Source organism: Pseudonaja textilis, chromosome 3 (assembly GCF_049901715.1).
Source record: "Pseudonaja textilis isolate UNSWEBS1 chromosome 3, rPseTex1.2, whole genome shotgun sequence".
Taxonomy (NCBI): domain Eukaryota; kingdom Metazoa; phylum Chordata; class Lepidosauria; order Squamata; family Elapidae; genus Pseudonaja; species Pseudonaja textilis.
Genome location: NC_141992.1, coordinates 117134313 through 117160609, shown reverse-complemented (window position 1 = coordinate 117160609; position 26297 = coordinate 117134313). Strand labels below are relative to the sequence as shown.

At 36.3% G+C, this 26297-nt stretch overlaps 1 protein-coding gene across 1 annotated transcript in view; it reads left to right on the top strand.

Annotated features, from left to right (window-relative positions):
• The first annotated feature begins 441 nt into the window (after positions 1-441).
• The window catches only part of DAP (death associated protein), a 44754-nt gene continuing 18898 nt past the window's right edge, over positions 442-26297 (top strand). Inside the window, exons 1-2 of the mRNA XM_026701041.2 lie at positions 442-638; positions 8323-8422. Coding sequence (XP_026556826.1) covers positions 584-638; positions 8323-8422 — 155 coding nt within the window. The 5' untranslated portion in view covers positions 442-583. The remainder of the gene's footprint in view (positions 639-8322; positions 8423-26297) is intronic.

Genomic DNA, 26297 nt, shown 5'->3' with positions numbered 1-26297 from the left:
AGGGTTCCTGTCTGGTTTCTAGGTTTTTATTTTAAAATTCAATGAAATCTAGTTTTTTGATACATTGTATTAATATATCAAATTATATGTATTAAATGGATAAAGCGAGTTAGCTTAAAACTGATTTGTGTCCTTTGTAATCTGGGTGTTTTGAGTAGAATCTGGGTTCATTTGAGCGCGAAATCTTGCTAGGGAGTCCACTGGGTATCTCTGCCAATAGGTAAAAATAATTTAGCTGGAAACTGACTTTTTGTGCTTTTTTGTTATCAGGGATTTTGTGTAGAATCTGGGTTTATTTGAACGCGATATATTCTTTTTTTTAGGAAACTCCACTAGCAACCACAACACATAGGCTGCGAGAAGCGCAGGAAGAGGAAAGAGGAAAGTTCTTCCTCCTCCTCCTGTTTTACCCCAAGCTCTGACGACAGAGCCATGCGCAGCGCAGCGACGGGGAGTAGCCACGTTGACAAGTGAAGCTGCACGGAGGAGGAGTGTGTTGCCTTAGAGTGAGCAAACCTACCAGCTGCCGTCTGTTTTCCGTGCTGGACTCGCGACTACCCTGTTGGCAGCTGCAGAGCTAACGATGTCTTCGCCGCCCAAAGTCAAAACAGAAACCCGCGCTGGACATCCTCCCGCCGGTACAGCTGCTTACTCCCGCAGTCCTTTCTCTCTCTTCTCCTTCCGCACTTCTGCTTGCGCTGCTGCCTCCTGTGGGAACTTTATGGCGGGAGGGCGCGCTGGGGAAGAAGGGGAGCTGATACCTCCGTGCCTCTGCGGCCGCTTTCAAACTGAGCTTGGGTCTTGGGAGCTTTGCAGGCTGGATATGACCCCTTCTCCCACGTTAACGGTTTCAGGAGGAAGGCGGCGGATTTTGGAGGGGAATTGGTCTCGTTCTTGGAACGGGAAGCTAGTTTACTTTTGAGTAAACTGGACTGCGCGATCCTATGTCAGCGTTTATTCCTAAGAAAGGGATTCACTCGACGGGCTGCAGAAAAGTATTAACGGCTCCGTTTTTAAACGTTCGAAATAACGGAAGGCGTGGGGGGGGGTGTTGATGTTTCTGTTAGGCGCGTGAAACGTGTTGCAAGTCTCGGGCTGCCCACCCCCCTTCTCTTCGAGTTGATGTGTTAACATAAGACACGTGTTGCGAATCGAGGCAGACCGTGTCTGTCCGAGCCACGAAACGGATCATGTATTGGGGCTCTTTATGGAAGGTCAATAGTTCAGCCCGTTATGTCCTCTTGTACGGTTTCCTCGTGCAGAAATTATGATAACGCTACGACATAATTGAGAATTCTTGAAATGAATGCTGATTTTGTGTGTGTGTATATATAAATGTGTATGCTTTCTGTTTTTTTTTCCTGCAGATTTATCACTTTGATTCAAGGTAGTATGCATAATATTGGCATTGTGGTGAAGAGGTAGTTGCTTACTTCGAACGCTCAAAAACAATATTTAAGAACAAAAGTGCAAAAAAATGATGTTTAAAATAACACTTCAGGGGCAAAAAAAATCATTTTAAAAGCAACACAGCAAATGCAATGAAGTGATTATTCCTTATTAGCCCTTTTTAAAGATTGTTTTAATTTCAATAATGAAATAAAATTAGAATAAAAAGATGGGAATAAAATAACTGCTCTTAGCAGCAAGTTTAATGCTAATTCAGAGGCTGGTTTTTCTGTTAACATCAGGACAATAATATTCTTCAACTTTCTGCAATGTACTGTGAATAAATAGGGAAATATTTTCAAGTTCTCCTAGTCCCAAGTGTTTTGAAGTTCAGAAGTACCAGTGAAAAAGAAAGTACTTTTTCAGAGTTTCTTTATTTGACTTTGACATTTTCCTGAGGTATGTTTATTTGGTATAGTGATTACAGTTTTGGCCTAAAAACCAGGAGACTTTGAGTTTTGGTCCTACCTTAGGCATGAAAACCAGTTTGGTGACTGAGCCAGTGACTTTCTCTCAGCCCGATCCATCTCATAAGGTGGTTGTTGTAAGGAAAATGGAAACTACATGTTTGCTGCATTGAGTTATCTATAAAATAATAAAGGCATAATAAAGATATCTAAATAATATGGCAGCCTGGAATATTGGTTAAAGCTGCTGAATTAGGAGCAGTGTAACCCAATTTCTAGGCCTCCATTAGGTGTGAAAGATGCTGTGTCTGTTCCACCCAGTCACTCCAAGAGGAAAGTACTGGCAGATTATATTCATTATAAAAGCAAAGAGAAAATTAGGAAATTGTTTCATATGCTTTTGTAAGTTATCTGGTTATGAGACAATTTTTTAAAATTAACATTTATGTGAAATACCATGTAACTTCTGTTTTAGGAAAGTATTCCCTATATTGATAGGTAATTGCAATAGCACAGACTTATATACCACTTCATAGTGCTTTACAGCTCTCTCTAAGGGGTTTACCGAGACCGCATATTGCCCCCAACAATCTGGATCCTCATTTTACTGAAGGATGGAAGCTGTGTCAACCTTCAGCCAGTCATGATCAAACTCCTTAGTGAGCAGTTAATTAGCCTGCAGCACTGCATTCTAACCACTGCTCCACCAAGTATTCTGGCTCCTCTTATTTAATTTTTGTATGAATACTTGGGTCAGGAATCTCCCTTAAATTGTTTACCTTCCACAATCTGAGCATTAATTGGTAAACCATAAAAATACAAAATTAAGTTGTTTTAATTAAAACCATAGGTGACAAATAGATGGGAAATCTAATTAACAAAGTGTTACATGTATTTTGGTTCTGCAGCATCTACATAAAATGTATACAGTGCACTCAGAATTGTTAACTATTTTTCAGTATTTGCATAGAAGGTCTGCCACTGTGATCCCAATGCTTTTAAAGTGTTTAAAGTTGCTTTTTGAAGTGTGGATTAGTAACTATAAGGACATAAGACATAAGAATTTATTTGTCATTACACTCGCAAGCGGGTGCAACGAAATGAGGTGCTCTTCCACAAGTAAAACTGGACAACACCATTGAAAGAAAAATAAAATTAAACACAACAGACCATACAATAATCTCTATACAATTTAAAAATGTAAATACCCCATTACTCTCAGCCATTAAATTCCACCAAAATCTTATGACCCTGCATTCAAACTCAGAACTGCACTAGGATAAAAACTGTTCTTAAATCTAGTCGTCCTTGTTCTTAATACCCTGAATCTCCTTCTCGATGGTAATAGTTCAAAGAGCTGATGTCCCGGATGAGAGGAGTCATTCAATATATTAAATATCTTCCTCTTACATCTATTCCTATACCGTTCTTCCAAAGAGGGGAGTGAGCAGCCAATGATGTTTTGGGCCATCTTAATCACCCTCTGAATTGCCTTTTTCTCTGCCACTGTGCAGCTCGAGAACCATACACAGAGACAGTAGGATAATATACTCTCAATTGAACTCCAATAGAAGGTAGTCAGTAGACTCTCAGCCAGTTGTTGTTTTCTAAGAATCCTTAGTAAATACAACCGTTGTTGTGCCTTCTTAATTAAAGCAGCGGTGTTTGCACTCCAGGTCAGGTCATTTGTAATGATGGTCCCGAGATACTTACATTCAACCACCTGTTCCACACGAACTCCCTCTATATACAGTGGCTGAATGTCTGCTCTTTTTTTCCTATAGTCCACTATAACCTCCTTGGTCTTCTTAATGTTAAATAGAAGATTATTATTTTTGCACCAGTGGGATAGCTGTAATACCTCATCCTGATATGCAGACTCATCATCCCCAGAAATAAGTCCTACAAGTGTAGTATCGTCTTCAAATTTTATTATCTTATTGTTGGGATATTTATTTGTGCAATCAGATGAATAAATGGAGAACAGTAGTGGACTAAGGACACAACCTTGCGGAGTGCCAATGCTAAGTGTCTTGACAGTAGAAATATAATCATTCAGTTTAACTCTTTGTGGACGATTTGTTAAAAAATCCAATATCCATAAACAAATAGAATCTGGAAAATCTAGATCTTTGAGCTTGGCTATTAATCTGTGCGGTATGATGGTATTGAAAGCAGAACTAAAATCTGCGAACAACATTCTTACATAATTCCCCGGTGTTTCCAAATGGGATAAGGCCATGTGAAGCACAGTAATAATTGCATGTTGTGTATTAAAAATAGCACAATTCAAATTATTGCTCCATCCTTTTAATCATGGCAATACAGCTAGAGGTGAGTTGCATTTCCTTGGAAACGTAGGCTTGGCTGCTTTTTTTTTTTTCCAACTTTTAGTTCAAACTTGTCTTCATTCCAGTGGTTCAGCTTGCTAATTCTAGCTGCTAAATTTAAACGTATCTGGAGGAATCACTAGAAAAACAGCCTCAAACTTACCATATGTTTTTTTTCTTTGAATTTCTCATTGCTTTAGATCCTTATAATGATTAAAAAGTTATTAAACAAGCTTAGATCTAAAAACAAAGGATCAAATTATGCTCCCATATCTGTCTCAGGGTTCCTAACATTAACTTTTACCAATACCTCAACCTTTCTACTGTTCCAGTGTTGAAAATTTGGGTTTTTTACTTTGACCTAGTTTACTCTTTTTCCATCGTGTTAAGTATGCTAACACATTTTGTTCCTCATATGTGCTCATGTTCTTACATTGTCCTGTCTTTTTATTATCAAACTTTAATCTGTGTATTTCTATCAACATAGATAGATTTTGCATTGTGGTGTGTACTACATAAGATTTGGACATAAGACAAATGCAGTCTGGTACAGTAGTTTATTGCATGTTTTGGATTTTAGTTTTAGAGATAGACCCTACACATTGTGGATTTATTATTGGAGGTCCTTGTGCTTATTTATTTTAATTTAAGAGTAACAACTTTTCTTGTCTTTGTGCTTTGTGTTATATTATAAAATATCATAATATTTTGTACTGTGAATAGGTGCTAGAATTCAATGTTAGAATTTGGGGGAAGAATATAGAAAAGAAGCAAGACCCTTTACTGCTTTAGTTCCCTGACACTTCGGAATAGGCTGAAGTTATACTCACATAAGAGTATTAGAATCTATTTCATATTGACTACTTTCAAAAACTTTGTTAATCCGTGGTTCTTTAAATTTCAGAGGAACTGGATTTAAACAACAAGCAGTCTTCTTGAAACATAAAACAATGGGTGATTTAGAAATATAAACTAGAAATAAAAGGATCCTTTCAATTGCCTTTTCCCTTCTATAAACAAATCTCAAACATTATAGTTAGTAGGGACTGGGCTGTTTCATTTAATCTAAGCAGGGGTGTCAAACGTCACAGCAGCATCATATGACATATTGGGACTTCTTTCCCTTTCGCTAAACCGAACGTGGGTATCGCCAGCGCATGACACATCCAGCCCATGGGCCGGGAGTTTGACAGCTCTGATCTAGAGGTAGAAGAACAAGACTAGATTTCTCCACTGAAACAATATTTAATAATCCTTGAGTTGAAGTCATTAGCATACAGATCAGTGTTGTGATTCAAAAAATTTGACTACTGGTTCTAGGGCGTGGCAGAGGAAGGATACTGTAAAATCTCCATTCCCACCCCACTCCAGGGTAAGGTTACTGCAACATCCCATTCCCTCCCCACCTCACTAACCTCCTTTCCAGCTCCGTTCTCCTGTGCAGGGCAACAAAAGAAGACCCAGCCAATTAGCTGGGACTCGGGAGGCAAAGAATAGGTGGGGGGCAGTCAGAGGTAGTATTTGCTGGTTCTCTGAACTAAAAATTTCTGCTACCAGTTCTCGAGAACTGGTCAGAGCCTGCTGAATACCACCTCCGATACAAATAATAAGTCCTCAGCTTCATTTGATGGTTCAAAGTTACAGTGGCTTTGGGAAAAGTGACTTATTACATGTCCTTGAAGTTACAATTGTCATACCATCCATAGGGTCACATGATTACAATTTGGACACTTACAAACTGACTTGTATTTATGAAGGTTGCAGCTTCTTGCAATTACGCCTTGGTAATTTGTGATCTTCTGAGATGGTTTCTGACAAGCAAAGTCAATTGGGAAAATTAGATTTGCTTCATGATCACATGATTCATTTTAACAGCTGCATTAAGGCAGTCATAAAATTAGGTCTGGTCACATGACGACTCACTTTATGACCACACCAACTTAATGCAGAAATTTATTGCCCAATTTTATGATAAGGTGAGGACTACATGAATCTGTTTGCAATGGAAACAATTACCTACGTCTTTTTGTGTGCTCTGGAAGTATAGTATAAAAGGGGGAGGATTCAATCTCTTGTTCTGCAATGGTAATGGAGTCTAGGATCCTGGTGGTCATACATATTGGTTGTACTAAAGGTGAGAGTGCTGAAAGCTGTAATTTGTCAACATGTTGAGAATATAGGTGGCCCAACTCAGCTGTGAATGAATAATTAGAAATCCCTCCAAATTGAGACGGAAAAGAAAAGTTTACAAATGCCTGTCTTTCCAGAAACAGTTTGTACAGTAGGTTTAAGTCATTTGCAATAGATTTAAGAAGGATTTTGAAGAATTTTGGGATAATATCAGGTATCTTTCTATCAGTTTGAAGATCTGATAGAGTTTTCAGTATGTATACACACATCAGTTTGAATCTCTAAATTGATTCTGTTAGACAATCCAAATCACATTGATGCAATGAATAATGAATTAAGGTGGAATGTTAGCTCTCTTACATGCAACAAGTGGTTTGCAAAAGCATATTACTCCTTTTGGCACAAATCCGTTACTAGAAGCTTAATTGAATGCTTCACTTTATAGCTTTTGTACATTTTTGCACACAGAAATGGAGGATGATTCATTATTATTATCATTTAATACATGGACAATTGAAAGTTGAATGATCAACATTGTCAAAATCTTCCCCTGCTTTTTGACTCTACAGTTCTAAGTCCTGTTATCTAATTTTATACATACTGAGGCAGGATATGCATGTTTCTGAATTCATCAGCAAAATAATCTTATCTTCTTGGCCAGGAATTTCTCAGAAGATAGTGATTGTGTAAGAAAATTCCTATAATTTTTTTCAGGAATAGCATTGCTATTCAGGGATCAGTACTGAGGGATATTTCCAATGCCTTCTGACAAAAAAATGTGCAATTTTATTTCAGGATGTGTGGATGTAGACAGGGTTATTTTTCATTTCAAACTATTCTGGTCATTCACTAAGACTTAATTTATGGAATTAAAAAAGTTACATATTTTTCATGTAAAATCCAGGCAATGTCAGAACCAGCAAAATACAATTGATTCTTTTTTTGGGGGGGGGGGGTGTTCCAGGAAAAAGTATTTCTTTGCAAATAGCTTTAAGAATCTGATTTTCCCTAATTGGCTTGCCAGGACACTTACTTGCTAAACCCATTTTCGCAATTTGACTCAGTAGGAGTGAGGTTGAAAAGAGCTGAAAGGTTTAAATTCAGGGTTTGGAAACCAAGAAGAAATGTAGTGAAATAATACTGTAGTGGTATAAAGAAATCTTTTGTGCAGAAGGCATGATATTAGCCTCTGCATGGTGTGAAGTTAAGTAGGTACATCCTGAAAGAGGTTCACCAAACTCCTTTGCCATTGGAACATAATTTTTAAAATGAAAAGTACCTATAAAATGATGCCTTTATTGATTTATGGTTTGTTTTGTTTCATTTCCAAAGACCCCCATCAACCACAATTCCTTGGGTAGAACCTTTCTAACATATGTTCCCTCAGAAAGTATTATAAAATAATTTAGCATAATTTGTTATACCATTTTTACATAGTTCTACAGCAATACACGTTTTTGTCATTACCGCACCTGAAGCATTTGTATCCAAAGGAAAATACACTGGTGTACACACACACACACACACACACACACTTTTATGTAATCATCTACAATAGTAAGTTTCCCATATCCCAGATAATGTGAAATTTAAAATATAAATACATTTCTTTATAGTATATGGACCAGAAGTCTGAATGGGAATATAAATTCATATCTCAAAGTATATAATATTTCATCAATTGATTAATACAATGGTTATGAAAGTAGATAATCTCAGATAGGATTATTTTGTTAAGTCTACCCCAGCTATCATTTTAATTGGGATGCTGTAGTGTAATTGAATTAAAGGTCTTCCACAAAGACTTCTGTTAAAAATTAGTAAAGATTTAGTCATACAGTAGACATTAAACCATTACAGTAATGATTGTTTTCTGCATGTCTTCTTGGAATCAGTTATCAAATGACATAATTTTAATTTATACAACTGTTAACCATAATATGTTCATTATATCTTTACTTAGTTTACCTGATGGATTCTTTACCTCAACTTATTTTTCTTGTTAGTCAAAGCTGGTGGAATGAGAATTGTGCAGAAGCATCCACATACTCCAGATACCAAAGAAGACAAAGATAAAGATGATCAGGAATGGGAAAGTGGCACCAGGTGAAGTATTATAAATAAGACACATGAATTATAATCTGCATTATCCTGTTACAATTTTCATGTGAAACTAGAGTTGTAGAGAATAGAAAATATTACACTTAATTTTTTTTTCTATCTCTTAGTCCAAGGCTTATCTATCACCCTATTTCAACAAACATAGTTATTAGTAAAATGTGCTGAACTGGAAGTAAGAATAGGTAATTGGGCATAATCTGGGATAAAAGATGTAAGATGTCTAGAAATGTTGCTGTGGAAGTATCTGAGTTTCTGTATTTCAGTGATGGCGAACCTTTTAGGGACCAAGTACCCAAACTGCAACCCAAAACCCACTCATTTATCACAAAGTGCCAACACAACAATTTAACCTAAATAATGAGGTTTTGTGAGGAATTTCAATCACTCTTTCACAACTTGACTTCTCCCTGGTAGCACTGGATTTCTTAACAGCACAACTCAGGAATGATGGGAGTGTAGTGCAGTAGCCTCTGGAGGGCCATCATATCCTTATTCCTTTCCTTCCTTTTCTTTCCTTCCTTCCTTCCTTCCTTCCCCCCTTCTCTGATTTCACCTTCCTTCCTTTAATCCTGTATATTATGGTTCATTATTGTTAGTATTTATTAAAGAATGCTGTGTAGCTTAGAAGCTCTCAGCAAAAATAACAGCAGCTATTGTTTGTGGCTGAAGCTATCCCAGACTGTTATTTATGCACACACACACCTATTTTTATTCCACTTTCCCTGGGTCCTTGGGAAAGGAACAGCATCTTTCCCCCATCCCCATCTTTAATAAACCCTAACCCTCCTCACAGCCTTTTAGCTACTATTGTCCCACCTTCCCCATCCCCTTAAAACAAGGCTAGGGAAGAAAACCGGGAGGGGGGAATCTAAGGGGAAGGTAATAAGAGACCCAGGCAGATCTCTCTCTGAATAGCCTTCAGCTCAGGTTTTGACTGATTTCCTCTCCGATGAATAGACCCCACCCCCGTTTTTGGATTCTGGACCATCGGGCCTTTATTTTCCCCATTTATTGGGGGAAATTGGATTTTTATTGGGTCTTCTCCCCGCCCTATGCCAAAAGGAAAGTCAGCTTCTCCTAGAAGCCCCCTTACCCTTTCCCCTGGTCCCTACCCCCATCCCACCCCGGGACAGAGGAGCACGTGCTGGAAATCGTGTTGGGGTGACATCAGAGTGCACCTTCCAATCCTCTGGCGCTTGACTCGCAACTCTCCATGCTCCTTGAGGCCCGGCTTGCAAAGGAGCGGGAGGAGCAGCCCTGATGCCTCCACTGCTCCCCCCCATGGCCCCAGCCATCGCTGCCCGGCTTCCTCAAAGGCGTGGCACATTTCAAAGGCAACACCTCGTGCCTGGAGGTACCAAACTGTGAGAGCCAGGCCAGGCCTCTCCACCGTCCAACTAACCAATGGGGGCGCTTCTGGACCAGCTGCCCCCCACCCGCCCACTGGGCTTTTGTGCTCAGCGCTCAGATGAGGGGAGTGTTTCTCCATGCTGCCCCCTTTCTCTTGGCTCCGCCGACAAAGGAGGAGAAAGGCCAGGCTTGGGGGATGGCCCCCACCCACAAAGATCCACTCCTGCCATTCTCTACCAGCCATCTGCTGGCAGCAACAACAAATTTCATGACTAAAGTGGAATCCTGTTGCCATGCAAAGCATGTACAGGGATGCTTCACTCCATTCAGTGGCTCCGGCCATCGCCACTGCTGCAACAGGGCGACAGCTCTTTCATCCCTCTGCCACAATAGGGCCACGGAGCCAAAGCAGGGGTCGAAGAGCTGCATGGGTTGCATTATGGCTTCATGTCGTAATGGGCTTCAGGAGGAGTGCGGGACCCCGCCGTCCCCATTGGGAAGCATGTGAGTGAAAAAGTTTACTCAATCAATTCCAACTTCACGTGATCTTTTTCTTTGGCAAGAAGTTGGAATTGATTGAGTGAAATGCGATGGAGAAATGTGATTGGAGCTGGGCTAGGGCGAAGGCATGCGTACCCACAGAGAGGGCTCTGCATGCCACATCTGGCTTGCCTGCCATAGGTTTGCCATCACAGCTCTATTTTTTTAATGTGGTGGCACAGTGGTTAGAATGCAGTATTGCAGGCTAATTGAACTCACTGCCAGGAATTTGATCCTCACTGGCTCAAAGTTGACTCAGCCTTCCATCCTTTTGAAGTTGGTAAAATGAAGACCTAGATTGTTGGGGGCAATATGCTGACTTTGTAAACTACTTAAGAGAGTACTGTAAAACATTGTGAAGCAGTATATAAGTCTAAGTGCTATTACTATTTGGCCCCATAATTTACCTGTCCAAGTAAATTGAGATTATGGAAGAATTATGATGTGAGCAGTGATAGCATAATCAAAATATTTCATTTGCATACCTGCAGTCAAATCAGATAACTGCAAAAGTTGAGGTGAGTTTGAAATGGTACAACCCTCTGAAAGATTTACTGATGGTAAATTGTGTCCATCATTAGAAAGAAAAGCATGAATATAGGTAAAGCATCAGGCGATACAACAAAAAACTTAAAGCAATGTAAATACTCAAAATACTCAATGCACTCACTGTATTGAGAGAGAGAGATACTCAGTGCACTCACTCTAGAGCACAGAGTTAGTGAAAGACTTTATAAATTAGGTTTGTAAATGGCTGGAGAACTTGCAGCTTTCTTGGAATTACGAATCTACTCTTCAAAACTGCACACAGGGTGGCCAACAGTTAAAGATATTGGGATTGTATTTCTTCAACATTTGGAAAGCCATAGATTTCTTGAAACTTGCTTTGTCGGAAAATACATAGAAAGTGGAGAAATAAAATCTACAATAGTGTATAATCATCTATTTTGTCTAAGAGGTTGAATATGATCATTTACCTAAAGAACCTCATTGCAAATTGTTTGGTAGAAAATTTGACTAGATTCATTTGTTTTCTTACATTTCACTGTCTTGCAGCCATATTAATGAAATTATGTCTACTATAATAAGGTAGGAAAAATATGTACAAACAGAAAATATGACTTCCAACATGCCTTCATTCTGTCAGTAAATGTTTAGTTGCTAAAAGTTTTACAGAGTAAAGCTGTATGAATGGGGCAACTTAGAAGCTGGTATAGAAAAAAAAGAAAATAGTTTAGGAGGAAAATGGCAGTTTCATTAAGGAGGCAGAAGCTTGTAAGTTATTTTTTTTCCTGATAGTAGTTACATTATCTTTGAAAAATGTCAAAAACTTGGGCATAGCATACTTTTCTTGAAACCTACTTGGGTGAAAGAAAATTCCAACTGATTGCAGTTCTTCAATGCGATTTCTAACATTGTGCAGAGTCATACAAAAGCATGGCTGATAAACATTAGATTGGATACAGACCATCCAAGCTGTAACTTGCAGGCTTTATATTCTATTGCAGCTGTATTACTTTTCTTGAAGTCTTAAAGAGTCATTTAGTAATACACCCAAAAAAATATGATTATTTTCCATTTATTCTTAAGTCTTTCTGAGGAAAGTCAAAGACCATAATCTGCTGGTAAAGTACTTGGATACTGGCTTGAGGCTGTTTTTTCCTTACTATATTTCAGTTTTCAGTTTCTGCTGATAGCCAAGTCTTTTATGATGCAACCTTCATATTTCTTGCAGTTAGTCATATTGGCAAATAGGCTCAGGTTTATCAGTTGACATTTACTAGCAGATAACAAGGGGAAAAATCAATATCAAAAATGCTCATTTAATTGTACACTCAAAATATGAGGTATATATTTTTCCTTTGTAATTCTAACAAAGTTAAAATTGTTGTGCTAGATTAAGCCAAACTTCATTTTGGTCCATTGTTCTCTGATAACGGTCAATTCAAGTATTATGAGGAAACTCATGAACAGTACAAAAATTCCTACAAATTTGTTTTGCAACCATTTGAAATTATAGCAGAGCTGAAAAAATGGATTTATCATCCATCCCTGAAGTTATGGCTTGGAAGCCTGGCCATACTTATGACCACGGGAGCTCTTCAACTCCCATTACCCACATGTCTCTCCCCAATTTATGCCTTTTTGGCTGCCCTGCACATGGTCAGCCATAGCACCAGAGCTCATACTGAAGTAGAGGCCCTTCAGCAATCTGTTAATCAGTCACCCTCAATTTCTTCTAAGTGAACTACTGCAATTCTTAAAACAATTGTAAAGTAATCTGACTTTCCCATTGACTTTGCTTGTCAGAAAGTTGCAAAAGGTGAACGCTGCAACCATCATTATGAGCCAGTTGCCAGTTAAGTACAAAAAGAGGTTGCATCGCTGAATATTATTTTTGCTTCTACATGATTGAGCAAGAAATAATTTTAGGTGATTTAGCTCCAAAGTCAAATTTGTCTTTCTCAAATATTTCACTCACATTCTCATTCTCTTTCTCTCCTACATAAATGCTTACTTGAATTTAAAAAAAGGTTTTTTGCTTCAATGCTTTTGATTTCATTTGATGATTTTGAAAAAAACCTCTGCTTTCACAGGCTTCCAGAATAATCTGTGTTTTAAAACATTTTAATATACATTCAGTAATATTGGTCATGTTCTAAAAACCTAACATATTAGCATTTAATTACATTTTAAGAAAACAAGCAAGCTTGACTGCCTCAGTTTTTGCTTCAAGAATGGTCAAGGCTGTATTTGGTCCATATCTGGTTGATTGATAGTTGGGTTTTTTGTTTTTGTTTTGCAGTTGATAGCACTCTTAGAAACCATGTCTGTTTGGACATAGAGTAATGAAAAAAAAATAGTTTTAGTTTACTTTATTGTCATTGCACCTCGTACAATGAAATCAAACACCATATTCAGTGCACATGACATGAAAATAAACACAAACACACATCCTTCACACTCCACACATTGAATTGAAAACCCCCAATACTGCAGTATACAGTAGAATTCAACAGAGTTACTGCCCTGAGATAGAAGCTGTTTTTCAGCCTATTTGTCCTTGTTTTTATTACTCTGTACCATCTGGCAGATGGTAATAGTTCAAAAAAGGGTGCCCAGGATGAGAGGGATCTTTGAGAATGTTTTGAAATTTCTTAAGGCAGCGGAAACTATAAAGCTCTTCCAAAGAGGGGAGAAGGCAACCAATTATCTTCTGGGCAATGATGTTAGCCCTCTGGAGTGCTGATCTATCTGCCACTGTGCAATTGGCAAACCATACAGAGGTGCAGTAATTTAATGTTACCTGTGAATGGAGTAGTGACAAAATCTCAGTCTTCTTCCGCGAAAAGTTGATCTTTGCTAAAGTTTTGCTAAAACCAGATGGGGAAATGGTACTAAATAACACTTTCCCCGTGTATCAATATTAGCATTAACTTCAGGAGATCTGACAGTTTTTAGTGAAAATCTGAAATGTTCATCAGACTATATTCCAATGTATTCAGAGTGGTATCTAGCCATAGCTGAATTTATAAAGCCCAAAATATATTTAAATTTTCTTCTGACTTGTTTTACACTCATGTTTCATGATTAGTTCTAATAATTATGGGGCAATTTCTTCGTAAGTGCTGTTGAAATGAATCAGAGCTACATGACAGCCCAGGAGATCACATGCACAGATTCCATTTATTTTAATGGCATTTGTACTATGGATTATGACCATTGTACTTAATCATATTTTCATGGGTATGAGGCTGGAGCCTGATGTTATAGCAGTGGTTTTATTAAATACAGTAAAAAGGTAGATGTCAGCAATGTTCCACTAATGATTACCATTCCCTCAGCTCTTAACTTAGAGGAAACAAGACTCTTTAATCCCTTTTGGAAGAAACATCTGCTATGGATTCTCCCTAATGGTCACCTGTCTGACAGTCAATCCATCATCCTCCCAGAACTGATTGCAAGAAGTATGCATTTTAAGGAAGCTTTCTGAGCATTTTTCCTCTTACATTCCTATCCTCTTTACTTCTGTGCATCTTTATTGTAAGATGGGCTGACCTTCTTTTCCATAGCACTTTGGGAGATTATCTATGTAGAAACAAGATAGAAATATTTTCAGTCAATAAGCATGAGAAGATACTTCTGCTCTTAATATTTTTATAGCAGTCTTGATAAATGCAGTAAAAATTCCTTTAATTCATTTGTCCTTCTTGCCACTAGATCAAATAAAACTTAAAAATACTAACTATAGCAGCATTTAAAAAGTAAAATAAGGTTTAATACATAGAGGCAGGAGATAAAGTAAGGTAAAACATTCCCCATAAAATAGATGCCTGCCACAGGTTTTTTTTTTTAAGTTTTCATTGAATCATCATTAAAAAGGAAAGCAAGTTTAGGCTTCATTGAAGAGGTTCCTTAATTGATGCATGGCTGTTGAGAAGGCTTTTCTCCTTGTCTTCATTTACCTGGGTGTTCTCCATTTCCTGTCAGATCCTAGGACATAGACTTCTCTTGAATGAAATTATTGTATTATTGTATTGAATCTAACCTCTACTAGGGTTTTTAATTGTGCCTACAAACAAAATTAAAAATTAGTACAGCCCTTAAATATCATATGTTCTTGCAAGCAAATGACCTCAGAGTTCTAGATGATATCTAAAGGTAGCTCCTAACAGAGCACATTGTAATATCCTCATCTAAAGGGATGTATTACTCTAAACTTACAGATTACATATAAAAATTCTGAAAGTTTATCAGCTCTAACATATGGTTATGCCTTGTGACATCTTTCTGTCTGAACTTCACAGTGAGAAAAACAGATTGCAATGCTTGTTATGCCTCCTTTGATAAGTCAAATGCCATACATAAAGAGCACCACTCATTCTTGGTATGCTGTATGGTTAAACAGCTGCTTTATATTCAGATTCCAGTTACTGTTGAATTAGCACATCTTAGACTTTGCAGAACACTTCTGTGATTCACTTACATTTAACAGTACAGGTAGTCTTGTCTTATGACCACAGTTGGATCCAGAATTTATGTTACTAAGTGATGCAATTGTAAAGTGAGATGCTACTTGACCACATTGATTAGTGACTGCAAGCCTGGCAGTCTCAGTTGCTCTCATTGAGATAGTCTCTTAATATTATGCATTAATACAAACATACATATATTTGTGTATGTGTGTATAATCTCTTCTTCCTATTATTTCTTATGTACGTCTTCCCATATCTCGTCTACTTTAAAGAAATCTTTATTAACATTCAAACCTAGACAAGAAAATTCCATTAAGAGCTATCAAAAATATGTTAAGAATCATAATTTTGAATCCCTTCAAATAATGTCCCACAAGTTGATTTTTTTACCATTTCCTTTTTGTCTCCTTCCAGAAACACTTTCACAAATCTAACATCTATATTTTAACATCAATCAAATCAACCAACCTAGTTACTTTTAATACTATAGCTTACCACTTACTCTAAAAATACTACAAAACCCCCTCTTTTCCATATCTTATCTATAAGTAAATATTTAAAGCCTTTTCATTCAGTCTTCATCAACAAAACAAATTAAGAATTAACAGGAGGAAAATCATCTTTTTACCTTCATAAAAAAGGCAACTTCATATTCCTTTTTGTTTTTAAAAATCTTTATATTTTCTCTCTTTATATAGTCTATATAAAAGCTGGTTTCTTCACATTTTCTCTTTGACTTTTCTCAGGAATTCCATTATAAATGTAATACATCACTTTTGTAAGTCCAAGATAAAAGAAATTGTCCAAGCCATTCTTCTGATTTATTATTTGTGTGTCCCTTTTAGTTATTAAGATATGGGTCAGTTTCATTTGTAAATGCAGTGTAACATTTTTTCATATAATTCTTGTAACTCTTTCATTTGTAAATCCAAATCCAAAATGGCCAAATTCTTAGTTATATTCTCCTTTATCTTCTCTTTTAAATCAATTTTTATGGTAATAGTCAATAGATATGTCTCAAATACCTTTGAATTTTTCAAAAGTTAAAATACTTTTCTCCATTATGTAATAGTGGGTCTGTTCTTTTTTAATTACAATCTTAAATTCTTTCTGGTTGCCTCTAGTGTCCAGCCTTCAAAGTTTCCTATTATCATGGTTTTCTCTAATCTGCATCATTTTCCTAGCGGAAGATTTCTTAGATTCAAAATCTGCATATATATTTTAACAGGCTTTTAAACAATCCATGGGAAGGAATATTGTAATTAATTTCAAAGTGTTGTTTCCAATCCATCTGGCCCCTTAGTTCATTTCTGACATCAACTTTCAAATCACACTTTTGGTGTTTATTTCAGAATAAAAAATATTTTTAGGTACTTACTTAAGTTTACATACTTACAAACTTACATAAAACTTCTTTCGCTGAGATTGAAGTAAAAATCACCCAGTGTGATGAAACATGTCATTCTGAATGCTCTTAATATCAAAAGTTAACAAGTAATTTCCTGAAGTGATTAAAATGGGATGTGGGTGAACCCAGTGTCCATTTGAAGACACTGAACTTTGGCTTGGGCAAAACTGACTTTCTTTCAGCTCTAGAGTTCTAAAATCAACCAAAGAGCATTGTTTTACAGTCTTCTTGCAGGGAGTCTATATGGAGGATTAGTATGCAACCCCAAGACTTCCCCTTTGTCCAGATAAAGATTTTGAGGTCAAGAAGATTAATGAATTGTATCACTTTCCACTTTTGGTATTTGCCAAATTATCTGTTGGGGGGAAATCCAGTTTTTTATTCTCTTCTAGAAACTTCTAGTTTAGCACAATAGTTGATGCATTGAGCAGTCATATTTTTATCTAAACATTTTAATAATCATAATTGTTTTATACAAAATGTCCAAATTTCAAGAACATTTTTGCAAATGCAAGAAAACTGCTTTCTGTGCTTCTGTATGCCTAAATTTCTATATCTTTTTCAAAATTTCAACATTCAATTGTTCTTGAGAATTCTTTTAAGTGGCAATATACTCAAACAGCACAATGTCATTATATAGCTTCTTACCAAATATGCTTATTGGCCCTGCCCTGATAACTCTAGTGGAAAACAGCTTGCTTGGGAATGATTGTAAATCTGCCTGCAGGGTAGTTTGGAGAGCAACATAAGAGATTATGTACCCACATCAAATCCAAAACAAATCACTTAATTATGTTCTGTTTCTGTACTATCAAATCTGCCAATGACTCATGGCAGCTTACAACTGACCACAAAACATATGTACTACAAATAATTAAAACATTGACAGAAATTAGTGTTTATTTGTATCATAATTAAAATAAGGCATACTATATAACATAAAATTCAAGATTAAAATATGTAAAAAATTAAGCAGATCTTGCCCAGAAACTAGCAATGTTAATTATGTTCTGTCACTCTACCATGAGGTCCTCAAATGTACACTGATTGGGGAACAAATGGCAGATATACATACGTGGTGGTGTCTGCATGTCACCACAGAAGCAACCAGATAGCCCCATTTGTTCAGAGTGTCTCTGGATCTTGTACCTGTGCACAGTCTATACAATTATTTCCATACTTTCCAGCTTTCATCAGACCCAACTGCCAGCTCCTCCAATGAGTCCATCCAGTGTTGATTCATTGTAGCATGCCATAGATCGCGGTGGGCAACTATGGCCCTTTTATGAATTATGGACTTCAACTCCCCAAATTCCTGAGCAAGCCATGCTAGCTCAGGAATTTGGGGAGTTGAAGTCCACAAGTCATAAAGGGGCCACAGTTGCCCACCTCTGCCATAGATCCACTCTGCTTTCAAATTCTTCAGAGTCTTTGGTCAACCTAAGAAAGCTTTTCCTGGATTCTATTCTCTGCTGAGCTGGTTGTAGATAGGGTGTTGTCTAGATATTGATGATTTGAGTCTCTCTGTATGCTGCTCCTTTTCTGCGAATCGCAGACATGGCAATGCCAGCTAAGTGGTAGATCTTAGCTAGAGGAGTAGGTTTAAGGCATCCAGTAGTAATTCTACTAACTATTCAGAGCAACATCTATTTTCCCAGCATGTGCTGATTCATACCAGACTGGGCAGGCATATTTTGTCCGATGAGTAGCAAATGGCTGTTGTCTTAAGGACCTTTGGTTTGGCCCCCAGATAGAGCTCATAAATTTCCTGAGGTGGTTATTTTGTCCACTGACCTTCAGTTTAGTGTTGGTACAGTGCTGTTTATATGTTAGGGCCCTATCTAGAGTGATCTCTAAATATTAGGGCTATGGCAATGCTTCCATAATGTCCTTTTCTATATAATATGCAGCTTCCTAACAGCCTGCTGATTGCAAAGATGGAAGGCACCTACCCAAGTTTTTGCTGGATTTGGTTCTTAACTGGGTATCACAGTAATATCGATCCAGCTTTACTAGGGCTTCAGTTAAATATCGTTCAACCTCCTCAACATCATTCAATTTCCCCTATACAGCCATTGCTCAATCATCAGCATAAATATAGTTGTTAGTACTTTCAGGGAGCAGCTGACCATTAGTGTCAATATTTAAAAGAGTTGGGGCCAATACACTGCTCTGTTATCAGCCTTTCCTTTGGTTCCTTCATCTATTTTGCCTTGCCTGAAACCTTACAAAAACACACTTCTCAAGCAGATCCCTGATGATATTAGTATGTTTAAATCTTTAATTGTATCATAAACTTTCTGATTCATTCTTCTAAGATTAATGGTATCATGCGGCTGTGAGATCTGTGAACAGAGTTCATGTTACATTGCCCTTTTGGAATGCATCTTCAGTGTACTGGGTTAAATTCAGGAGCTGTGCCCTGCAACTTTTTGGGGGGTAAAATCCAACCTGCTGTGGTATGAAAAAGGGATTCTACAGCTACAGTGAGTAAATTTTGTATCATTCATTCAAATGTTTTGTAAGTATGGCACAGGAAATTGGACAACCCGGAAGCATCCAAAACAAAAATTAATTAAAACAACAAAATATAAATATAATTACACTGAGAAAAAAAATACTAAATTAAGTATAACAGTAATAACATGGCAAAAGTTATTGCATAAATATTTGGTTGGTTGTGTCTTTGAATAGCCAAAAAAAAAAAAAAATGGAAGGATTTGCTTCTTACTTTCTTCTTTGTAAAATTCAGTGATAAATTCATGTGTGAAACTACCCTGGCTTTGTAGGCTCAGAAAGTTATTTTAAAGTACGTCAATAATAAATATTTAAAATAATGTGTGATGGAATTGTCACACAATCCATTTTTCTGAAATGCCTAGCATTTATCTGCATATTTTAGATATCCTTCCTAAGTATATCCAACTACATTTTAAATAGAAAGAACATATCTAATGTATCCAATTGTATTTGAATTGGTTGGGGGACCTCAAACATAACTAAATATCTGAAGCTGTTCTGATCTTAACTTATAGCAGAAATATCTTGTTGCCAATACTCTAATTAAGCTATGGGTAGCTATGTCTTAGCTCTGCGCTTTGGGCTATAAGGTCGGGAGGTGGAGCATAGCAAGAAAAGGGCTCTGTTTATATTTAATGCAATATCCAGTGTGATCTGTTTGCTCTTATTCAGCTGACAGTACAAATGTTGAAAATGATTCATTATGTGCCTATTTTCTAGATCTTAATTTCTAATCTGTTTCTTTTCATGGTGACGAGTTTCACAAAAAGTAATCTTGCAGTTTAACTAATAATGGCTAAAAGTGATTCAATATTTCAAATTATTTGTTGCTTTTTACATTTCAAGCATTACATTATAAATAGTAACGATCAGTACTCTTGAAATATTGGAAGTTTTCAGCTTCATTCTCCAAGAAAACTACCTTAATTTCTTTTAAAAACAGAGCTGTAAGATTGAATTTGTTAAGATGTGCTTCTGAATAAAGATACAAGAACAGGTTTAGTACTTATACAGTTGTTTTATAGAGAATATATATTTAAAATCAGCTTGTATATTTAGGATGATAAATTAAAGGATACAAAGACAATTCATAGTAACTGTGATTCTTCTCTGTAATTTCTTTTGCTTCCTTGATCCACCCATTTTACTTAGTTTGCACTCTGGAAACAAATGTTGCCAATTCAGATTCTTCCAGCTGGAAACTCCATTTATCAAGTATAGAGAATTCAATGTTTTTCATTGCTTTCTGTTCCCCAGAAAGGTTTTCAGTACATTTGTGTTTTATCTATCTAAATACCCCTAAGCAGCATGCTTGGTAATTGAATGGACATCTAATGAAGTGGGACAAACTTTTCAGTTATCCCATCGACACTGACAGGACAAGCCACTAGTATATAAAATGACAGCAAGCATCACTTCCTACAAGGATTGACGATGTTATCTAATTTGGTTTTTTTCCCCCCGGACAGGAACTTGGAAAAGAGGCAGGAGTTCTGCTTGATGGCCCTATTGAAGATGTTTTCCTAGATTAAGCCATGTGGTGTGGAAAGGCTTTCAATAGGATTCATTTGAAAATTAGTAAAAGTCTCCTTGGCTTCAGCAGCATGTTCACATCACAGAATATATTTCTCCAAAATTATATCTAGATAATCATTCTTAATGTTACATTAAGAAACATCTTGTATTATGGCCAAATTATACTGTTAATTTCACACAATGGCCACATTTATATGCATTCCACTTTGCAGGATTAATTTATAATTAATGTAGTAGCTGGACTTGCTCAGGTTTTACAAAGGAGGATCCACCCCCATTTTCCATCTTTCCTCCTCCCAATAAAAAATGTTTGAGTAGAAAGTTCGTATGGGATAAGTAGAATGTATTTTGGAATTTCAGGTAGAAGCAATTTAGTGTGTCATGTTTTAAACATACACATACCTTACCTGAGTAATTAAATATGATTTACATTAATTCTGGGATGAAATGGGGAAAAAAAGATACATCATATCGGAAATGCTTTGCTTCATGTTTTCCAGATTTGCTATACAAGTTTATAAGTGAGATAGAATTTGTAATCAGCAGAAATCTGTTTGATAATTTCAGTTCTTTTTAATCAGCACTGAACATTTCTTCACCTTTTTCAATCAAGAGATTGAACTTTATCTTTTGAAAGCCTGAAAAGGTCAATATGATTTTACTTGGTGATTTTTAATCTCTTCCAGAAAGTAACAAAGTTTATTGGATGATGTGTATCATAATTATAAAAGTACTGAACTAAAATAGTCAATAGATCCACTTGCCTCCAATGGGTGGATTTCAACTTCCAGAAATCCCCAGCTCCCGGTATAATTTTGGAGAATGGAGTCCACACTTCCAGAGAATGTCCTGGTATGCAAGTTGAGGAAAACTACATTGGGTGCGTGAATCTAACATTACTGTTTAGGTTGAATTATGAAAAGAAAATTGGACTGTTTTATCCTTATTTTAGAATACCACTGATTGGCTATGTATAGTGGAAACTATTCAACAGTCTGTGTGCCACAGTTGGGGAATGCTTTGGTATGCTTTGGCATAATGTTTAGTTAATATACAGAATATAGAATAATAGTGTTGGAAGGGATCTTGGAGGTTCTGCTCAAGCAGGAGATCCTAAACCATTTCAGACAAGTGGTAATCCAGTCTCATCTGAAAAGCCTCTCCAATATTCTTACACCCACCTTATATTTTCTGATGTAAATTATTAAGATCACTAGATCACTGGCTGCAAAAGGAAAGGAGGAAATTGACTTCCCTTCCAAATACTTTTTTTTGTTTCAATTTTTTTATTATGGGAAAATAGGAGAGGAGAAGGGAAAGAGGAAAAAGTGTAGGGAAATGGGGAAAGAAAGGGGAAACAATTGATTTCTAACTCTTTTGGTGCAGTAGAATAAGATTATAAGTTCATACAACCTCAGCTTTTTACTTTTACATAATAATATATACAAGCCATTTCTGTAACAACAAACCTATTTAATTAGTAAAACCCAAAATGAAAGTTTCATTTTTTTCTACCTCAGGCACAAAGTCCAAAAGCAATTTCCAAGTAGAAACAAAGTTAATTGTATTTTTTAATCAAAGCAGTCAATTTAGCCATTTCTGCTAATTCCATCAACTTTTGCAACCATGCATTCATTGTTGGAATCAAAGTGTCCTTCCATTCCCTTCCAAATTCTAATTCCAAATAATCAATAGGACTTTATTGTCAAAGAAGGAAGAGGAAGATATTTTTTAAATTCTGCATCCATCATGGTGCAGATGGAAAATGCATTATATTAAAGTTATTGGTGGACTTCCGGTTTGGATCTCTTCAGCTACAGACCGAAATCCACGATCATGCACGGTTTCAATCTGTGCTCGCTGCTGGAGCACCCCAATCCTTTGGATTCGGGGGTGAAGCCACCCCGTAGAGGTGAAGAGGGGGGAGATTGCTAGCCGAGTGGCGGGGAACCGCATCTCTCCTTGGCCGATCTAAACTCCCTTTCCCGAAGGCGGTTGCAGCGGTGGTCAGAAATGGCCACCTCAAAGAAGAACCCGATTGGATAAGATTGTACAGGAGGAAGACAAAGAGGAAAGCAGGACAGATTGGGCTTAACAACAGAGAACATCTAAGCAAGGTACCCTGAATCTAAAAGTACCTAGAGGGATACTTCTGAAAGAAGATCTTTAAGCGGAGAAAGAGAGAGAAAAGGAGGTTAAAACCCATTTTTTTACCTTTATATTGACAATTACATATGGTGTGGAAAGAAATTTATATAAATCTATTTTGACACTAATAGGCAACCTTAAGCTGAAATCTAAGTGTCAAAAGGAGAATAAAGATTTTTTTCTTGGTCATTCTAAAGCCCTAAAATGGAGAAGAGTGGAGGCAAAAGGGTGGGACTTGGAATAATGGAAAAATGGAGCGCCACCTGGAAAAATAAAGAGGGTTAACAGTGAAACTTTGAAAAGACTCCCAAGGATACATTGTAACTGAAATCTTATTAAAAGATACAGTAACCCACAGAAAGGAAAAGTAAAGGAAAGAAACAAGAAGGAACAGTCTGGGATCATTTGGTGATTTTTTAAAAAAAGGTTTTGGCATTGGTTTTTTCTTTCTTTTTCTGTTTTTACTTAAAGTCAATCGGGTGGTTGTTCAAAAGTGTTTAAAATGCCATCACTCCGGGAGGAATTGAAGATGAGTCTTAAAAAAACAGAAAGAAGATGCAGAAAGGGGAGGAAGATCCTTTGGCTTCGTATTTGATTTTTTTGAAATGGAGATCTTTAACTATGAAAAGCAAAAGGAAAAGCTTCAAGAGCAAGAAGAAGGGCGGGACAAAGAAGAAGCCATTTTCAATTATCAAATAATGCAAAGTGTGGTAATAAGGGAAAAGGGGGGAAAGGAGTTAAAAGTTTGAGATCAAAGGGAACAGCCAAAAAGAAAAATAGTCTGAAAATGAAGTATAACAGCAAGGAGAAGCAGAAAAGAAAACTACAGAAGGGAAAATTAGAGAGAGAAGGGTATAAAAAAAGGGATGAGAAAAAGGGGGGAAAGATAGAAAGGGAAGGAACTTATGAGGGACAAAAGCAGGAAATAAAGAAAAGGGAGAAACGTATTAGGATTAAAGGTATTTGCTCAGCTAGAAAACACAGACAATGGTTAAATTAAGTTAAAAGTAAGGATTCTACAAAGGTACAAAAGATAATGTTGTGATAGTAAAATACTGTAATGAGTTAGAAATGAAATAAGTAAATAATCTATGAGATAAAACTGTATTGTTATGTAATGATATATTTATAATTAATGCAATAATAAAGGAGAGAGGGAAACATTGCAATTGTTTCTAAAGATTGATAAAATATTGAAAAGAAATGTGAAAGATTTATAGGGAAATTTATACCAGTTATTAGAATGAATTTGAATAATTATTTTGCTTATTAATAGTAAATAATTTATAAGATAAAACTGTATGACTATTCAGTGGTATGCTTATTAACAGTTAAATAATAATGAAGAAGGGAGGGAAACATTTCAATTGTTTTCAAAGATTGATTGATATTGAAAAGAAACGTGAAAGATTTTCAAGGTTCATACCAGTACTAGAATGATTTTGAATAACTATTTTATTTATGTGTGTGTGTGTGTGTGTGTGTGTGTGTGTTGTTTTTGCTATGTTTTTAGAATTTTTCTTTTTACATTTTCAAGGGGAAATACCAAGCAGAGTCTGAATGATGAGATCTACATGATATAAAATAGATATTAGAAATTTGAATGTTATAGTTTTAGAATGCACAGATTCAATGTTTAATGAGATTTCATATGATAATAATAAGATTTAAAGGTGTTGCACTTTGATTGGCAATCATAGGGGGAATTTTGCTTCTTAAGAATGTTGGAAGAGAACATATGAAATTGTAAACAAGACAGACGAAAGAATAAGTACAATGAATTAAAAAATATAGAAATTTAGGTAAAAGAAATACAATTGAATAAGAAGAAAATGAGATAACCATAAAAGAAAATTAAGAGAAGTAAAGGGAGAAATAGTGAGGTTGGAAAAAGAGTAATAAGATATGAAATTGAATACATAAGATGAATATGCATATGAAATTGTATGGAAATGTGATAACCCAGAACAATGCTGTACTCAAATAAGATGTTTTATTTGTTTTGTTAAAACTCAATAACACTTTATTAAAAATAAATAAAGTTATTGGTCAAGTTTTACTAAAGAATTGGCAGGTGAGATGACCATGGCGAATTGGTTTCAGCTGAATGTATTTGGATTCAGATTCCTCTACTGATTTTAACTGAATTCCCTACTATCATGCAGAATAATGTAACTTGAGATAATTGATCGGGGTGAAAGAATGATTGAAAAGAGAACCAGTATGTGGTTTAAAAATGTAAACCACATCAAGATTAATGTAGATAATTTTTGATTAAGTCATTTCTCTAGATGACATCTTTAACTAGTATGGAAGAAGACTGGAACTTGTTCTGTGTTTCTTTTTGAATTGAAGAGTTTTATCTGTCCTCACAGAGTTCGCATACTAGTTTATATTAGTATATTATCTGCACCTCCACTTCTGATAAGAATCCAACAAGCATGTTAACTTCTGTATATAATAGAGCTGCCAGGGTGCAGCCTAGAAAATAATCTTGTCTTTTTACAGATACTGAACCTATTACAATTTTGCCAGTCCTTGTTCTCTTTCAGTTTGTTTCCAGTCCTCCTGCTGTAGAATAAAACGAAACTCTTCAATTCCATTAAGTAGGAGAAAATCATAAGTAATAGACTGGAGGAGAAAGCAAGTGAGAACTTTCTCCTTTATATTATGGTGACCCTAATATGAGATAAAGCACCCACATTATATTTCTTCATTTATCACAGTCTACATATCTATTAATCTGAAATCAAGTTAATGAAAAAAGTTTTGTCGTATAGTATTAAAGCAAGTAAAGGTAGTTTTTGACAAGTGTCACTGAAGCTAAAACTTTGCAGAGTTTGGAATAAGATTAAATGTTATGATAGCATGTGAGAAAATTCAGAGCTGGCAGGATAATGTTTCAGTTGCAGAAGGCTGAGCTCCCTTTCAGTGGCTCAAGTTTTAGAAAGAGTATTGTAAGTCTAAGACTTGGGCAGGCAACCCTTTCATTCTCTCTCCATTTTGGGGGGGCGATTGGCACTTCAGCAGCCAACAATATTTAATTATTTTAACCCATTGTTCAAGAGATCCAGAAAAAAGCAAAAACTTACAGTTCCATCGAATTATGTGATGTAACCTTCCTTCTGAAAAGTAAGCTCCTGATCTATTTAAAAAAAAAGATATCTAGCCCCTGCAGAAAGTAGAGTCTGGAAAGATTTCATAAGTGTGACACAGAGGCCAGACTGAAAAAAAAAAAAGTTTACTTCTATATATTTTATTATTTGGAAATGCTTAAAACAAAGAGCTGGATTGCTTTCTTTGAGCTTCAAAGCATTTTTTGTGTTGAAGCAACATCTTAACCAACATTTGATGCCCTTAAATGCTTTCTACCATCCTTTTA